The sequence below is a fragment of the Manduca sexta genome, chromosome 7 (genome assembly GCF_014839805.1).
Source record: "Manduca sexta isolate Smith_Timp_Sample1 chromosome 7, JHU_Msex_v1.0, whole genome shotgun sequence".
Classification (NCBI taxonomy): Eukaryota; Metazoa; Arthropoda; class Insecta; order Lepidoptera; family Sphingidae; genus Manduca; species Manduca sexta.
In genome coordinates, this window is record NC_051121.1 from 12334417 (window position 1) to 12353857 (window position 19441).

Here is a 19441-nt window from a genome sequence, read left to right on the forward strand (position 1 = left end):
ACGTACAATACGGAAGTATTTACAGTAGATATCTACAGGTAAGGACCGCGTCCCCGGGCCCACCCGGAACCAATGCCCTTTTCTCAAAAACAACACTAACTCAAAACAGCGCTGTTGTTTCAATCCTTATAGCGAGATTGTTTAATTAAATCACATCTACACGGGATTTTTAAATAGGCGGTGTTTGGCCAGGGCCCTCAGGCAAACTGACTTTTTGAGGTGTGCTCAGTATTAATAATTATTCAGGTGTTAATTTTATTATTGCTTTTTTACTTGAATCACATGTTACGTAATTTGGGTTTCTATAACAGAACAGATATATAAAATTTCTAAAGTCATAAGTCTCTTTGTAACTAACTCCATCGAAGTTGACACTACATATACAAGTAATCGAATACACGCTTACACATCACATTACAAATCAAAGAGCGCCCACGCTTGACCACAATATAACTTACAAATCTGATTGACATAAATGCTTACCCTAACTAGACATCGAAACTCGAGGCAGGGAATTGGCCGGCTATTTTATATTTGTATACGGATTTCTCAAGTGAGGGAGGCCAGTGTGTTACCGCTTCAGTCTCAAATCGTAATTCCAGGCAATTGATGTACATTTTATTGGGCCGTAACACTTTGATTTACTTAACCGAAACCTTGCTTAACCCGCTCCGACGTTTCTAGAACTCCTCTAATCTATTAATTTGCTTAGTCTATGATAAACAAAAACCTTATTTTAAAAATAAATCGAGTGTAAAATCAGCGGGATCCTTTTAAAGCTGTTGATTAGGTGAGTGTTTACGAATTAAGGGTAAACACGATTCGCAGAATTAACTGTTTTCTGTTCGGACCCCTGTGCCCGCACACACGCGTGATTATTAATTAGTTTGATATTACAGTTGTTTACTTAGACAACGCGGGATTAAAAACAATTTTTAAAAAAATATAAATGTAGATTTGGCTTCATAACTTGGACTAGATTTCCCGATAGTCGCAGTAAAAATAGATTAGAGACTGAATACATCTACGAACGCAATATACACGAAGCTCTACGTTGCTGTCGTCTCTTGTTTTGCATAGGTATCACTAATTTAACCATAACTTACGGTGCGTTAGCAAGTCTTCTGATGGATCATCTAGAACAGTCTGCAGCAGATCCACAGTCCGAACAGATTGAAGTCCTTCCTGCCTTGTCTTTTGTAGAGAAAACACACGGTGTCCTACTCGAATCAAATTCTAAATGGATAACTTGTATTTATGACACAAAATAAAGGCAACCAGAATGTGCTGTGCCTCTAGCGTGTTCACCATAACGATACTGTGGACAAATTGACACTACGCGCCTGTTAGTCCTTGACATCTATTCTTTAGTAAATCTAGCATTTGCCTTCATAGATTCCTCAACCTGAGAATCAAACTAACAATTTCACCAGATTACACAACAGCACACGTTTCCACGTCACAGATGTGGCTCTAATTATTAACTTCGTTGATCATAGCTAGGTATCTACTTGTCTTCGGCGCGACGTTCAGAAACAGAAAATGGTGAATGAAGATATTAATTTTTAATCGGAAAGGTAATCGGAAATGGAATGAGCGTGTCGGCTGCGGTGCAATTGGAAAAAAAACTCGCTCGGATCAGGAGAGGGATAAAGGAGAAAGGGGAGGGGAGGGGTCAGCCGACCAGCAGCTAACGATATTAGCTCGCCTCTGCAGTAATGAGACTCGGACTATGTTGCAATTCTTTAAGTTTTGTATCCATTTTATAATTCTCAACTTTATTTTCAGACTATTTTCCAGACGGAATGGATTGAACATTTATTTAACCGTTGTTCCTTACTTGGACATTCCATTATTTTTGTACACAGGCACGACCCCACTGCAGCTGACGGTAGGCGGAGAGAGGTCCAGAGTGTCGACTGCCGAGAGATGTTTGTTTATCGCCAGTCGGCACTATTATGCCAGTCTGTTCAAAGCCGGGTGTATAGGTAACGTTCCAACACTCAAAGCACAAGACAAGCGATGTAAATAATTTATTATGCCGGCCGTGTGTCAGTAGTCGAGCGCGCAGAAGAGCGCGACGCCGCGCTTGATCCAGTGCGGCTGCGGCTTGTGCGTGGGGAGCTCGATGGTCATGACGTAGTTGGTGGAGTGTCCGGTGGTGGACAGCGTGCCCGCGCGCACCAGCGTCTTGTACGCGGGGCACATGTACACGCCCTGCGCCACCTGCGCGTACGCTTGCATCAACATCATACTACCTCACGACTACTAAAAGTCTATTTTAATCTTCACAACACGAAAAGAGATATTGTAGTGGAATATTTTTTTTTTTAGATAATTTTTCATAGCGTCTCGCTGAACTCCACCACTTGAAGTGCCACTGACCATCTTTAATTACAGTACTTTTAGTGGCCGATGTGTTGGCAGCATACCTACAAACTTAGAGAGCATCATGCCTTTTTCATTTTCAGGAGAAGGGAGAGGTGTATCACACGCATATTTCGTCGGCTATGTTTAGTCCCACGTAAATAGAGTGTGGGCCTATTACCACTTACCGAGCACGTTCTAGAGTCCAGACTGATGCTAAGTAGTAATACCCAATACCACTTTACTTGACCCGGGATTCGAATCCGGACATCAGGTCAGTCGTCGTTGTACGCAATAAGTAAACCTAAGCTACCGAGATAGTCGACTGCGAAGCTATTGGCTTGTAAGAAATAAAAATAAATTAAGGGCTGAAAAATATAACTAAAGTATTTTGTACTTCTGGTAATTTTTAAGGGAATAATAGAACATATGCTGTGACCTTGTGCCCCTGCTCGGGCTTCATGTAGATGATGGCCATCTCGGTGTGCAGCTCCTTGGGGCGGCTCTCCTCGAGCGTCATGTCGCCCGAGTTCCAGCGCGCGCCCTCGAGGAACAGGCCGCGCACGCAGCAGCCGTCCTCCGGCTTCTTCAGCGGCGCGCTCGCCAGCGGCTGCACCACCGCCGACACATTAGCGCTACACTACGCGCTACACGCCGCCGATACTTCACTAGTATCGACTCCAAATACCGAAAGCAATTAGTAGTATAGTAGCGGAGCGTAAGGTATTGACTGATCCATAAATTCGATCCAAAAAAACAAAGGCCCTATTTCAACAAAAAACAAGCGCCACACCCCAAACTACTAAATGGCAAAATAAGATGTGCCAAAGTCTTAATTATTAAAAGTTTTTATTTTAGTCATTTTATCACCTTCCTAAAATGCTCTAATGCGCCCTCCCAACGCTGCGACACTAACTGACTACAACTTAAAAGTATCGATATAAAAAAATATTAGCAATCTAACTTGAAACAAACATGGAAAACAATAGAATGAAAACTTGTTCAAACTTTCTCATTATACGTGAGGACGATAAGGTTACACTTAGCGGCAGTCAGCTCTTTAATGAATTCTCAGAACCGGTTCAATAGACTTAAACATTAACCCTACACAATACTACATATGTACATACATACGTTCAAAGCGCTATATTTATTTAAAAAAAACCTTTTATATTTGAAACTTTTAAATACATCCACCAGGCCGAGATAATTGTGGCGACTAGCGAGGTATAATCAAATCTCGTCAGTCGATGCTCTAGACTCCAGTGTAACTGTCAGATGCAGTGGAGTCATTTTGCACGAGTACGTATGTGAAAACAAAACTAATAACACGGCTCATAATTGACATTGACGTAAAACTACTTTACGGACTTTTCCGCAACAAATTTGTTTAAATTTTACTCTCAACGTTTCGAAGATAGCCGTCTTCATAGTATCCAAATTTGTCACGAAAAAAACTTTTTCTATTTCAATACCTCAAACGCGTAGGAGATGGTGTCGATGGCGATGACGTGTTTCCTGGCGTAGTTCTGGAGCGCGCCGGTGAGGAACGCCTGCGGGAAGTAGAAGCCCGAGATCCAGAACACCTTGGGGATGCCGGTGTCCGCCCAGCCCTGCATGAACTGCACGCGCAGGCACAGGTCCTTCACCCACGCCGCTGTGCCGACAATACGCAAGAATCAAATTATACTGGACGATTGAATAATTTTATAGCATAGGAAATAACGTTGTCGACTATCATCAAAATTAAAACTATCTGATTGATGCACCAAATAACTCAAAACCAAAACATTAAGTGTACTTATAAATATATTTTAGCATCTATTAAAAATAATACAGCAGAAAAAGATTGCAAACAAAACTTATTATGACAATTTTGATTACCCCTGGTGGGACTCGAACCCACAATCCCCGGCTTAGGAGGCCGATGCCTTATCCATTAGGCCACAGGGGCTATGAAGGCAGCGGTTCAAATCAATCGTCAATTGCACAAAATACTATACTAAACTATTGTTCTTAAAAATGAGAGCAGTTTACATAAGACACCAATTCCTTCTTTAAAAAATCAACTAGAAATTAGATTGGCCTGGATATAAACAAATGACACTCAGCCATAAATAAAGCATGCAGACCGAGGAGCAGAACTAGCAGTAACAGTATGCAGATGTTACTGCTAGTACGTATGTTATGTATCGGCGCCGCTCTCAGAGGCTCAAACTAGCTTCCAACCAAATTATTACTCACTGTATCTTACAATTACGAGGTGTAGTAGCAACACGTCGCCTAAGTAAATAACGGTGATACTATCCAATTCACACGATGTAACATTAACTATTTTTATAACAAAAATACGGCAAACGGGAGAATTACTTAGTAAAAGATATTAAAAATTAATAAAGGTACGGTTGTAAGGGTTTAACATTAACCTCACAAAACAAAACACCTACACAAAGCTTTTACTGCGTTTGTTTTTTCCCGAATCAGTGGCACTACTGCGGATGAACCGGGGCTTTGTATACATAAAAGTACCTAAAACGACGCTCCCATATGTATATTTCTACAATGTTAGTTGTCTAATGTAAAGCGGTGTCCAGCGTGTACTGACCGAGCGGCTTGAGCGAAGGGTACGCCTTGGAGCTCCACATGAGCGGCACGGCGTTGCGCGCCATGCTGTTGGCCATGCTCTCCAGCGCCTCCGACATCACCACCAGACCTTTCAGCGCCTTCAGCAGGTCCCTGCACACAGAACAACCTTCTGCTATTTCTTTATGTACCACGGAGAAGTGACTCCACTACACTTGATGGTAAGTGGAGTGGGGGTCCAATAGAATGTCGACTGACGAGAGATGATTACTTCTCGACAGTCGACACAAATGTGTCGGGCTGTTGGAACTGAATATACACAAGCTGATCCAGGAACGCAACACCCTTACGTAATTATCACTACATAGTATAAAACAAAGCGGCTTTCTCTGTCCCTATGTATGCTTAAATCTTTAAAACTACGCAACGGATTTCGATGCGTTTTTTTTTAATAGATAGAGTGATTCAAGTGGAAGGTTTATATGTATAATAATAACATCCATGAAATAGTGGAGAAATACTGTTATTTTGTTATGTTATACCCGTGCGAAGCCAGAGCGGGCCGCTATGTTTTTATATACAATGTTCATAGTTTTTCTGTAGTGTATTTAGTATCAGCAGTGCACCCGTGCGAAGCCGGGGCGGGTCGCTAGTTTACTAATATGTGCCACTGTTTTATTAACGTTAGACAAGAAATACATCGTGTCTAAAAGATCGCATTATTAAAGTTTGCTTGATGTAGACTACACTGCATATACGAACTTGTTGAAAGAAAACGTCACATATTTCAAAATATAATCTTGTATCTCTTGAAAATAATTATCGCGTTATTCTCGTTTAACTTGAGCGAAATGTTAAAATGATGTCACAACACGCAATCGGCAGCTGTAACACCCGCGATTCGCGAACAAAGAATAATATTTATTTAATAAAAGCTCAAAGTATTGTAACTTATAAAAATGTAGATTGAAAAAGCTTTTGACAAATTACTTAAATATTAGTGCGATTTAACTTGCTATCATTTTATTGTAAACAATTTTATTTTAAACTTTGCGTACTTTTACGCTATAAATTGATTACATTGTAGGTATGTTAAGGAGCCATGAATAATTAATTCTATACAAGGCTAGGACTATGGCATAGAATTGCGACACTAGATTGTCTCTTTGATAGTTCTTTAAAATGTAGTACACATGTATTTGGTAAAAATAATAATAATTATTAATTTTACACATATGTATGAAACGAGCCTCTATTCACAATTCCTGAGTCGAGCCAGAACTTTCATCTATTGTGACCCTAGTTCCGTATATTTGATGGTTCATATTATTGTACAATAATGTTGGCACTCACCGTAGCGAGTTGTTGATGATGCCGAGCAGGCGGTTGTACCTGATGGCTTCCTGAATGAGCACCGTGTTCAACGACTCCTTGTACGACACTGGGTACCTGGGAACACATCGGACTACTTTACAATAAAATTTTCATTTAGACAACGAATGTATGGTTGTGTTGTGTATTTATTTATTTTTTTGGATCGCCAGTGGGTACGTTAAGAACAAAAGAAGGCAAACACTAGAATCAAACTACTCAGTTACAGACCACAACTAACAAAATATTACTTCGGACATAATTTACACTAAAGGTGGAGTGTATGTGTACAGTGACGTGTACAGTGACATGTACAGTGGCTGGTGGTGGTGCGGTGTGGTTACGTGAGCGCGATGTGTCGCAGGTCGAGCGCGGGCGGCAGCTGCGCGAGCACGGCGTGCGCGGCGCGCTCGGTGGAGTGCTCGGCACCCGCGCCGCCGCCGCCCGCCGCCTCGCGCGGCTGCAGCTCGCGCAGCGTGCCTGCACGAGCAGAACCACACCTCACACACCGGGTATCGAATACACGCTATAACTACCTAATACACTGGTCGTTGTAACCCTGCTATTGAAGAATTCTGACTTCAAATGGACATGTATGAGAAGTAAAAATCAAAAAGTATTCAATCTGATGAAAATATTTTTAATAGTTTATAGTTTTTAAACTTAGCTTTTAAAGTTTTTGGGGGATTTAATTCTTTCCATATACTTACCAAAATAAATCTTTAGATGTTGTTTTGTATAAAACGCCTGAATTACCATACTTTTACTAAATATCTTAAATCGCAACTCTTATATTGCTAAATCAGCAGAATAATATAATATTTTGGTAATAAAAGTAGATCTACTTAAAATACTAACACCAATTTAATATTTTAACATCCAAGCCCAACATTGTAAGGATTAGTATCAGTTTCGTTTGCTACATACATTTGCCCTTGTAATAACAATAATGACTCACTGAGACACGTGTTGGTCTCCGACATAGCGTAGCTGATGTTGGCGTTGGTGTGCAGCCCGAACAGCGAGGGGTCGTCGTTGAGCGGCAGCGTGCGGATGTACCGCGTGTAGTCCTCCACTGACGATGACGCCGGTTGCTGCGACACACACACACCATGTCGGTCCGAGTACAAGATCAAAGCACGAAGGCTATTCCGCTACAGAGAGGCGTGAGACAGGGAGATGTTATATCTCCGAAACTATTCACTGCCGCGCTGGAAAACGCCTTCAAACTCTTTCACTCACCTTCGATTTGCCGACGATATTGTAGTCTGGGCAAAATCGCTGGAAGACCTTAGCACTATGCTCGAAGACCTTCATCGAGTCTCCCAACAAGTGGGTCTTAAAATGAACATTGACAACACGAAGATCATGTCGAATGTCCATGTTGTGCCCACTCCCATCGGAGTTGGGGGCTCGACTCTCGAAGTTGTAGACGAATATGTCTATTTACGACAAGTGGTCCGGCTAGGCAGGTCCAACTTCGAGAGAAAGGTCAATCGTCGAAACCAACTCGGTTGGGCAGCGTTCGGGAAACTTCGCAACGTCTTCTCGTCCAAAATACCTCAGTGCCTTAAATCGAAAGTCTTCGATAGTTGTGTGTTACCAGTGATAACATACGGCACCGAGACGCGGCCTCTCACTATGGGCTTCATTAGGAGGCTCAAGGTCACTCAACGAGTTATGGAGAGGGCTATGCTCGGTATTTCCCTACGAGATCGAATCAGAAATGAGGAGATTCGTAGGAGAACAAAGGTTACCGACATAGCCCATAGGATTAGCAAGTTGAAGTGGCAGTGGGCCGGGCATATAGCTCGAAGAACCGATGGCCGTTGGGGTCGAAAGGTTCTCGAGTGGAGGCCACGTACAGGCAAGAGAAATGTCGGACGCCCGCCTACAACGTGGACGGTCGACCTGGCTAAGGTCGCAGGAAGTCGCTGGATGCAGGCCGCTTCCAACAGGTCGACGTGGAGATCCTTGGGGGAGGCCTATGTTCAGCAGTGGACTTCCTGTGGCTGTGATGATGAATCAGGTGCAGGAAAAGCTTTATTCGGCTATTGTCCCGCGATAAGAGTAAGAGTGATGTATCAATAGAACAAGGCAAGCATGCTTGATCAGCACAACTTGAGTACTTAGCTAATACAAAAATCTTAAAACTAGTAATTGGGTGGAATCTGTTGGTTAACAAAAAACATTAATAAACGCCTAACTGTTTTCAAAGTGATAACGAATTAACATAGATTTCTGAGACGCGCTAGTACATATGCGCAATGTATAATAATAAGTCGTGTGTACCTGCTTGTAGGCGCCGGACTCGTCGAAGACTGCGCGCTCGCTGAGCACGGCGGGCGCGTAGTAGTCGCCGAGCAGGCACAGCAGGCAGCGCCGGTCCCAGTCGTCCGTCACGCGCCCGCCGTAGTTGATGTGCCCCGCCGTGTACGTCAGCATCTGCGCCCGACAACCAGCCCGATACTCCTCGCTCCCCTTGCCTATCCCACCTTCTTTCTCACTTGAACCTACCCCCCTCGTTTACTTTCCCGAGTAACTACCGACTGATTCTGGTTTATTAGTTTTCACTATTTTGTTTATGATTCTATGTAAATTTGTTTACAATTTAACTCAGCAGTAATACTTCAAAGACTAATGAATGATGTCTATCTTACTGTTGATGACTCACCCTGAGCGGCACCTCGGTGTACTCGTTGAGGAACATGTGGAGCTGCGAGATGCAGATGCGCAGGTCGCCGTCGGTGAACTCGTACGGGATGTTGAACCCCAGCGGACCGAACTTGCGCCGCTCCAGCACCACACCGTGGAACAGACACAGCGAGAACAACAACCACTGCATCACAAAACATCAAACAAGCTCGAAGGACCATCGTGATAATATTATGGTGTAGCACAGTAAACAAGTAATGGATAGCGGAACCTAGAGTAACATTTAGCATCTATAAACTTGTCGATGAAATTCATACCAATGAATATCAATATAATCTATTTCGACAAACAAATTATATCGATAACTACCATAAAAAACAAACATTAAAAATGAGTTTTTACCTTGAAATTGGGCACTTTCGCGTCAGTGGAGTTGAAGTAATCGACGAAGTCCGGCACCTGGTTCATGTACGCCTTCAGCAAGTTGGCTTTGATGCCGCGCGGCGGCTCCACCGTCATCTTGTACCCTGCACCATACACGTAGCGAATCAAGCAACAGTTGGTATCAAAGTTCTTCTTCATCTGTGATTACTTTGATTATGGGATAATCAACTGAGTAACAAAACAGGAAGCAGTCTTTTATGAACTTCGACAACAATCTAAAAAAGTAGCACTTGCCCTGTTATTTCTCAATAGTAGATTTGTTTGTTCATTGTTCTAAGCTACCGGTGCGGGATAAAGGTACCGTTCTGCAGCAGCGCGACGGGGAAGTGTGGCGAGGGTATGGAGGTGAGCCATAGACGGAAGTCCTTGTGCACGTGCTCCGGCGAGATGTGCTCCACGTTCAGCTCCAGCACCGGCATCCACGACGGAGACAGGTGGCAGTTCTGACGCAATCGAAACACACATCGAAGTGGGATAATCGAAGTTAAAAGTGGGCAAAACACCAACTAAATGCTAATACCTGGAAGAAGACCCAGTTGCCGAAATCGCAGCCGACCTTCATCATGGCCTCGGCGAGCGGCCCCTGTCCCTGCCCCAACGATATGCTTTCAAAACGCTTGTTCATCTTCATCTTCTCCGCGAATTTCATCAGGTCTGCATGTTTGATTAAAATAAATTAACTCATATTATACAATGTCATTTCCAATAAAAATATTACAAGGTAAGAAAAATTCAAAGAAAAATAAGTCCCAATTTATTACACAAGGCTAAAAATACTAATAATTATGTAACGTCACAAATCTGACTTTCAAACCAACAGAAACAACATTGGAGTTGTTGATTCGAGGGTGCGTTGCAAGCTGGCATCCTTGAGGATACACACGGAAGTAATGGAGAGGAAACAATCCCCAAGTCTAGCAGGTCGTGGAGGGCAGCGAGTGTTACCTGCGGCGGGGTCGGTGCCGGCGGAGAGCACGAAGATGATCGGCGCGAGAGGGTCCGACTCCGCGTATAGCGCCGCCAGGTCCGCCGGCTGCGGCTCCACGAACCGCCCGCCCAGACCCCACACCACGTAGTCCTGCACAACAACACACATAAAATAACCTAGTAGTACGAACAATTACTTATTACTATTAACAATTACTTATATAACTACGGACATTTATAATTGGATGGTAAATTAATAAGCAAAGCACAATATCATAATCAAAAAACTACACTAATGGCCACGCAAAGCCGTAACTAAATTAAATTTTAAAGCAAAGTTCGTTGGTAACACTACGTAATTGACAAACTTTGCTTCAAAATAATTCATAATTCGTACTCATAACTATACTTTCAATTATATTATAATGTTATTGCATAACAGACCCTAGATGAAGGCACGGTTCACAGTAATACGTCCCATCGCGCCGAGGCATACATAAATTAAATGTCAATTGAAAAGAGAAACTCACTTGCAGCCCCGGCACCAGCTTATCAGGGCGCATACACTTCAACACCAATAACTTCTGGAATACGTCCAGCTGGGTGTCCAGAGGCTTCGGGTATGGCATCCTGCAACCACTCACACGCTGCAGTATTACACACAGACTTATATGAAAGCCTGAGTGACACTAAGCAAACTATACGACCAGTGTTAAAGACGAAAGATAAACAAATGCTGCTTAAATGTATACGGTGAAATATAATGCATCTGCATACAACAGGCATCAGTCACAATGAGTGACAATAAACTATCTAGATGATACCCGATGAAAGGCGACGTTTGCTTCAGAATGTATGTCGTACGTATGTACTTATCATCTTCAGGTTATAATTATTTCTATTACTTGTACTACTGCTGTATTATTACTATGTAGTGCTAGTAGTACTTGTGCGGGTTCCACGCCTCATAGAATGTCTTGAAGAACTTGATCTGCTGCAAGAAGTCGACGGTAACAAATTGTTTCATGGTGGGCAGCGTGGCGAGCTGCTGCATGTCCAGCCACATGCGCTCCGATACCCACTTCGGGTCCGGGTTCTCTAGCTCCTATTGACATAACACAAACAAGTAGGAAAGACAAATAAACATTTTGATCAACTTATTTTATTAGAGCAAAGATGTAGTCCATCTACAACCTCGTGATAATGCCGAGTTTCATGACCTCCTAGATCTAGTTTCAAACGATGATCACCCGAATGCTACCACTAGAGCGATGATATCCTATCGCCCTATTAGCCCTAAAACCCCCTGATACCTTCATGGGCACAGGAACTAAACTAACTAGCATAAGGTTCACAGAGTATGACCTCCTCGATCTTGGCGCCGTTGAGCAGGAAGTTGAACTCGTGCGCGCGGATGGCGCCGCGGTCGAGCAGCACGCGCGCGCACACGAGGAACGCGAACAGCAGCTTGTGGCGCTCGAACAGGCTCCGGCACACGTTCACGTACACCAGGAACGTCACGTGCGCGATTATCGTCTCCACGCGCTCCAGTATGTCCTCTGCACGCGACACACCCACTTACAGTTCGACAATATTTTCATACGAAATTAATAAAAACCTGTAACTTATTGCCTAACGCATGCTGTAGAGACAATCAAACTTCACTTAAAAAGTGCTCGCAAAAATCAGCATCATATTCACAAGTCTGGGGTTGGATCATGTTGATAATTTAATATTTTCAATTGATTTACTAATTCGACATTTTTTATTATAAACAATTTGAAGTGATGCTCACCGTTGGGTTCAGTCTCCGCCATGCTCCTGATAAACAGCTTGACAAACCACTCGAGCGAGTACTGGTACATGGGGTCAACCCCAGCCATGCCCGACAGGCAGAAGAACAGGATCTGTCCGCGGTTGGCGACCGGCACGTACCCGCTGCGCGCCTCCTCGATCTCCAGCGTCGTGCGCTCCATATCCTCCACTTTTATCTGACAATCATCAAACACATTGCTACCACGACCTTATTAATATTTAAACAATTGCACTACAGGTTCCAAAATATAAAGTACAACCCATAATGGTCAATATTGTTGGCGATTATACAATGATTCGTAAGTCTATGTCATGTTCCCGTTAGGTAAAAACTATATAATTCGTAGAATAAAGCGTAACATATTACTAGTGGATAAGCAGTAATAAGAAGCAACGACAATAAAAGTGTTGTAATGCAATTATTGCATACAAGTATCTCAGCACTCTTGATCTTGATGGCCTCCAGCGTGAGTATGAGCGGCAGGTCGTCGACGGGCGAGCCCTCGGAGTGCGAGAGGCCGTGCAGGATGGCGGCCTGCATGTCGGCGAGCTGCGCCGCCATCTGCGCGCGCGACACGATGAGCGCGCCGCGCAGCTCCTCCAGGTCGGGCCGCTCCTGCGCCACCACGATCGACAGCAGCTGCTCCGCCAGGCCACTGCACCACGTTACACACTCACATTACTCACATCTACTCTCAAACTACACGTGACCTGCGGGTACTCTTAAGCTAAAATATATCACAAAGGTAACCAAGGTTCTGTTAGCAAACAATGTCAGTTACCCTTAAGTGAACTATTATAATTTGCATAGGATACAAAATAGACAGTTATAAAGTATACCTGGGTACCAGGGCGAAATTGACGATCTGCACCTTGACGGAGGTCTCTGGCGTGTACTTGGGGTTGGGCAGCTTGGTTGTCATGTAGAGTCGGAAGCCCGGCATGTACGGAATCAAAGAATCGCCCAGCTTCAGAACGAGCTGCCCAGCTTGGCGAAAGTATTGACGCTGCATACACTCCAAGTAATTAAAGTACAACAAAACCTTGATATAATAATATTTTGATCTTAAAAGTAGTTGTAACAGTAGGAATATGACAAACATCGACTGTTGAAAACTTTAATGAACCAATGCGGACAGCTAGCTGACCTTGAGCACGGGATCTAGCGCGGGGTCCAACTCCTGGCCCACGTTCTCGAGCAAGATGGGTTTGCCGAATCGCAACGCAGACTCGAAGTTGCGCAGTAGGTCGCGGTCGTTCGGCTTGCACACCACCAAACCCTCAATCTTGCCCTACAGAATAATTTATAATCTGCTCAGTAAAGAACGCTGTCCATCCCGTATACCGTGGTCGACCATCGCACAAACAGTATACCTAATACAGTCCGGTATCAATCTGCTGTGCGTCACAAAACATACTCTCTGCTTGGTCTCTAATTTCGAGTCCAACTGTACCGTAATAACCATCGAGTAAGTGCATTATCTTGCGTCGATTAAAGAAATGACATGAAATTTGATGCAATAGCGATTTTATCAGATTATTACGTGCGCGAAAAGTCAAAGGTATCCAAAAATTTGGTACCGAATTCCACGATTTATCAACTTTTCTGAGGTGAGTCTCATGTGCTGAGTCTAACGTGCGTACCATAGCTCGTATCCACTTGTTGGCCTGCGTCTGAGGGTCGATGATGAGCGGCCAGCGGCGCGAGTTGGTCATCAGCACGGCAGACTCCACCGACAGCGGGTCGCGCGGCAGCCCGTACATCTGCCACGTCCTGCGCGCAACAGTATACTACCAAATAACAACTAACAACTAGCAACCGCTTCTCAGCTGGCACTTTGTTGATACAGAGTCACAAATAACCTAATTCATGAATATATTTTGATACATTTTGTACAATATTCATAAATACATATATTTTGAATAGGGATCATAAGATGGTAACTAAAATACAATGATGCTATTTCGATCATAAATGATGTGATTAGAGATGTACACCTAAACAATAACTTGTCTGTACAAGTATTTTTTTTTTTACTGGAGTTTTGAAAAGGTACTTAGTCGTTCTGTAAATATTTACAACACTAGCTTTTTTCGCGGCTTCGCCCGCGTGAACGAGTTTTTCTGAATAAACGTCCCGCTATATATTTTCTCGGGATAGTACCCTATAACCTTCCCAGGATCTTTAACTAACTTCATACCAAATTTCAATAAAATCTGTTCATAAAATTTCGAGAAAAGTGATACAGAGAGACAGCAAAAGGCACTTCGTTTAATAATATGTATAGATTTTAATACCTGATATAGGTCATACCGCGTCCACCTGTATCACATATTAATAGTATGCATAGCAACCTGACAAAATAACACTAAAATTGTTTCGGTTTTGTACTTTGCGACATCACCTAAGTCACATTGTACTGCGTAAAATAAGGGCGGGTAGAAAAAATGGACATAAGTTATACAATAATAAATTATTACAAGTTTAATATAAAGTTATCGATCGTGTCGAGTGTGTCATAAAGATGTTATTTATAGCTACCATTGCAATAAATACAGTAATAATATTTACATATTTATCAAGGGAATCATAAATCTTGTAACAATTGAGCGATAACACCGCGCCAATGCGTTAGATTACATTTGTGAGGTAACCGTCTGAACACTACAGAGAAACATACATTTTGAAAAGAATTAATTATTTCTAAGAACATTGAAATATCCCCTGGTAATAATATATATTATATCACTTAACTCTATCAAGTGGTTGCAGGCAACCCTTCGAGGGCTATTTTATTGGGCATGTAATAAGGTACAGTTTTGTGAATCAATTTTAGACAGCCGTACAATACATGGATATATAGATACCGGTGCAATTTAAACTAATAATAATAATATCAGCCCTGTATTATATACTTGCCCACTGCTGAGCACGGGGCTCCTCTACTACTGAGAGGGATTAGGCCTTAGTCCACCACGCTGGCCTAGTGCGGATTGGTAGACTTCACACACCTTCGAAATTCCTATAGAGAACTTCTCAGATGTGCAGGTTTCCTCACGATGTTTTCCTTCACCGTAAAAGCGAACGATAAATTCACAAAGAATACACACATGATTTTAGAAAGTCAGAGGTGTGTGCCCTTGGGATTTGAACCTGCGGACATTCGTCTTGGCAGTCTGTTCCACACCCAACTAGGCTATCGCCGCTTTTCTAAAACTTAAACTAATGCACTTTTAAAATTACCAAAATAAAGATTCTTTGACTGCCTTCGCGGATTAGTTGTATTGCGTGCGCGATGCGACAGCGCTCTGTGATCCCGGGTTCAAATCCCGAATAAAGTAATATTATGTCTTGCTGCTCAGTATCCATAGTTTGTAATTTGTGACCGATATAGGGTCGGCCATTACATTAGGGGATTTAACGCACATGTCTGTCATGTCTGCCTACTACTACAGAAATAAAGGCGTGATGTTTTTGTTTTAATAATCAAGATGTAAACCAGTCCAGTAGTGCTGATGTTAGTAACTGACCTGATCTGTACAGCGTCGCCGAGGATGGAGAGCGGCGTGGCGCCCGGCGTGTGCGGCACCGCCACCTCCTGCCCACACACAATACACATTACAGCTCTATCGGAGGAAGCCTTATCCACACGCGAGGCCATTACAATACCGACCAGAAATCTGAACACAATGACTAGCATATTAAAATCAGCGTAATTATTGTTCATTATACCACTTAACAGTGTAGTGGAGTGTCACGCAATGCTTTATGACTCCAAATTATGATGGAGTTGGTACTGTTCACGGTCGGATCGCTTACCATCAGGCGAGTGGCTCGTCTCGTCATTCAATTTTAATAAAAAAATGTATAGTACGTCTTAGTGTCCGCACATGACGCGCCAACTACTTACATCACGAGTCACAACATGCTTTATGCTGAGATGGTTAGTCTCCACGGCGTGGACGTGCAACATTCTTAGCGTATGTATGTAACACGCGGTTATAATATTTAATATTTGATATTGCAGTACTATGAAGATTAACATTTCTTTTCATCTATCACATGGATGACAGTACTTCTTGATAATCAATCATATTAATTTGATATCGCGTAAGTGACGTAAACTTAATAATAACGATTGATACAATATTAGACTATTAATTGATAATGATAGATATTTACTTTTTATTTACTTTTTACTGTTATATGATATATGTTAGAAATACTATAATGAAAATAGTGTCGGACCTGCATGTGTTGGATCCACTCGGCGAGGAGCTCGCGTCGGTACTCGTCGGTGAAGGGCGTGATGTACCCCACCGCGCCTGACAACCGAGCGGTGCCACCGTCAGCGGTCAGTTCTTACAGTACTCAAATGTTTACGGAAATATATAGGCGGAAATTGTAACTTAGATATCACCTGTGGCATTTTCTTATCAAAATTTTGAAATGTTGGGAAATTTATGTATTTATTATTATTCACACCCATAGCTATATCTCTTAAGTGAGATACTACCAAGCCACAGAGAAGCAACAGTATATATAAAATTACACATCAACGAAACTGGGCAGCAGTAGAATAGGTCACTCTAGACGGACCCAGTATAAGAATTATACTGCAATTATTATTTTCGTGGGGCCCAGGAGCGCAGCATAGATGCTTATATTGTATTGTATAGATACAATCTGATATCCCGGTGGTTTGATCTTAGTAATACACATCGGAGCTGCTAGGACGGTAACTACGCTCCTTAATAGCAGCAAACGAGCGATATGAGTGAGTATGGTGTGTACTGACAGGCGCTGAGCAGGATGTCGCCGATGAGGTTGACGCTGGCCACGTCCAGTTCCTTGATGGTCTTGATCCAGCGCACGCGCTCACTCGACAGGCCGTTCAACAACCTGCACGCAAATAAAATGTTTTACTATCAGTCTGTCATCGAAGGAGACAATGAGTAGAAATATATTCGAATCGATTACCTTCTCCGTGTTATTGTCAATTAGAAAAAAAATACTAAAACTCTTATTGATGTTTTACATCTACTATGTTTTAAGTTCTAATAATAACTTCTGAGATTCCACCCAATACATTTGTAAAAGTATGCCGTAGCAGAGTGGCGCAGTGGAAGCGTGCTGGGCCCATAACCCAGAGGTCCGTGGATCGAAACCACGCTCTGCTAAAATGTACTTTTTGTTTTTTGAATACATTAAATGGATCATAGGGCATAGACGATGTAATCTATAATTATCTTTATTTATGCTACTGACATTAATTTTATAAAGACGACTACAAAAAAAATTAAAACCTTTTTCATATACTGTACAAACAGCTTATGCAATATTGAGTACCTACACGGTTTATGAAAGTGTAAATGTTTGAAATGCGTGACCTGTTGGCGCGGTCCATCCGCGCGAGGCACAGGTTGATGTCGTCCTCCATCTTGCGCTTCTCGTCCTCCTTCTCCTGCAGGTAGGCGTTGAGCTTGGCGATGCCCTCGAGCAGCGCCTGCATCTTGTCCTGCGCGGCGGCGAGCACGGCCTGCACGGCGCGCAGGTCGCGCGTGGCCTGCTCCAGCGCCGCCTTCTTCGGCGCCACCGCCTTGTTCACGTGGTAGAACTTATACATCGCGTGCACCCACATGCACAGCGACATGCACGCCTTCGACACCTGCGACACACACTCGTATCCACAAAAAACACAGTGGGCCCAAACGCATAGTGATTTCATAGTTTGTTATTTTTGTGTTTATTCAACTTTTGTTTGTCTGACAACGTACTAAAGTCGTATCTCAAATTAGTCAACCGCAGCGCCTTATCCTATCCTATGCCTACATATTGCAAAAGCAGTTATTCTGAAAGTAATAAGAAAGAAACTTTGCAAGACCGCATTACTTTTTCCTTAGGTCAAACATCGTTTGTGAATATGAGCCTCATATTACTTAACTCATGTTTATATAACAAAACGACAAATTTATTGATGTGAAAGTCCACACCGTTATCTTCCAATAACGAAGAAATGCAGAGCCACACCACATGATGTCACATTATTTATGTCGATAATAACTATTTCTAATTACACAACACCTTAGCGATCTTAGTGGGCTCGTAGTCTGGGTTCTGCACAAACTTCTTGAGTTTCTTGATCATGTCCTCGGTGATGGACTCTTTGTCGTATTTCATGAGCGAGTCGAGGAAGGCGGTGGGGTCGGCGAGCATCTGTGAGCCCGGCTTCCAGTAGTTCAACACCTTCTCACCGAACGACGCGCCCGGTTCCTGCGCACAACGAGCATGTACGGAATCGTGAGAAGATTATCTGATTGTACAAAAGCAATGACGTACATCACTACGTAGAGAGAGGAGCATGTAAATTGCATTGACGATCACTCGTTTAATTTAAGCCCATGCTGCAAAAATATTTGGGAGATTTTTAAGCTTTCATCTGCTTGCTATCCACTCTAAATTGACAACCAAGCCGTATACTCTATTAGTACTACTCTGTGTGAGACATGGTGTGCATAAGAGGTGGAGCCGGTTGTGCGCGTACCTTGATGGGTTTGATGTCGAACACGACGCAGAGCGACTCGATGACGAGCACGACGCCGCCGGGCGGCTTCTTCATCGCCTTGACCTCGACGATGTCGTTCCGGTTGAGCTCCTGCAGCGCCTGCTCCGCCGCGCGCAGCGCCGGCAGCGCCTCGTCTGCGCACAGACACACACACACACCGCACTACCTCACCCAGCTCTCTTACCTTTTAAGTGGCGGTTAAAATATTAAGTACCTACTGAAAAAAAAGTGTCATTGAATCCCTCATAGATGAATTTCGGCCACGACTGCCAATCTAAACAGGAGGCAGCCACACAAAACAGGAGATAGTGCACAAGTATGTTCGCAATGCACAGATGTGCTCTCTATTCCTTCACTTTCAGCTTCAGCTCGGTGAGACAGCAATCCGACATAAACGGAGAGATCAAGCCAGTTTTATGGCTGATTGTACGAGGAGTAAAGCTTAAATAAATTTCGAAATGAGTGGACCAGAACCGTAAAAAAACTTTTAAACATTCCTGAAAATTCTACTAATAGTTTGTACCGCAGTAAAACTACCTAAATCCCTCTGCGCGTCCTCTGCCATGGCTGTAGTCTCTGTGGCCATTTTCTCAGCCACCGCTTGCTCCTTCTCCACTTTTATACGAGCTTCCTCCGCTATCGCCTGCAAAACGTCAGAAAAAATAACACAACACAATTATTTTAACAATAGTGAAATCTATCATTACCACTTG

General features: G+C 43.0%; 1 protein-coding gene and 2 non-coding genes across 3 annotated transcripts in view; 1 reads left to right on the top strand and 2 right to left on the bottom strand.

The window, feature by feature from the left end:
• The window catches only part of LOC115449043 (dynein heavy chain 1, axonemal), a 48124-nt gene continuing 28683 nt past the window's right edge, over positions 1-19441 (bottom strand). Inside the window, exons 56-83 of the mRNA XM_037447732.1 lie at positions 19266-19371; positions 18708-18862; positions 18248-18436; positions 17554-17831; positions 16962-17065; positions 16412-16488; positions 15694-15761; positions 13807-13936; positions 13311-13454; positions 13003-13169; positions 12593-12818; positions 12143-12338; positions 11713-11906; positions 11295-11452; positions 10878-10977; positions 10366-10498; positions 9941-10074; positions 9722-9863; positions 9379-9503; positions 8996-9160; positions 8614-8766; positions 7280-7415; positions 6666-6801; positions 6304-6399; positions 4973-5103; positions 3843-4024; positions 2807-2977; positions 1-2226 (exon numbers count right to left, since the gene is read on the bottom strand). Coding sequence (XP_037303629.1) covers positions 2053-2226; positions 2807-2977; positions 3843-4024; positions 4973-5103; positions 6304-6399; positions 6666-6801; positions 7280-7415; positions 8614-8766; positions 8996-9160; positions 9379-9503; positions 9722-9863; positions 9941-10074; positions 10366-10498; positions 10878-10977; positions 11295-11452; positions 11713-11906; positions 12143-12338; positions 12593-12818; positions 13003-13169; positions 13311-13454; positions 13807-13936; positions 15694-15761; positions 16412-16488; positions 16962-17065; positions 17554-17831; positions 18248-18436; positions 18708-18862; positions 19266-19371 — 4170 coding nt within the window. The 3' untranslated portion in view covers positions 1-2052. The remainder of the gene's footprint in view (positions 2227-2806; positions 2978-3842; positions 4025-4972; positions 5104-6303; positions 6400-6665; positions 6802-7279; positions 7416-8613; positions 8767-8995; positions 9161-9378; positions 9504-9721; positions 9864-9940; positions 10075-10365; positions 10499-10877; positions 10978-11294; positions 11453-11712; positions 11907-12142; positions 12339-12592; positions 12819-13002; positions 13170-13310; positions 13455-13806; positions 13937-15693; positions 15762-16411; positions 16489-16961; positions 17066-17553; positions 17832-18247; positions 18437-18707; positions 18863-19265; positions 19372-19441) is intronic.
• Trnar-ccu lies at positions 4249-4321 on the bottom strand. The gene has a single exon. It is a non-coding gene; the product is annotated as a tRNA-Arg (tRNA).
• Positions 17272-17343, top strand: Trnam-cau. Its single transcript has one exon. It is a non-coding gene; the product is annotated as a tRNA-Met (tRNA).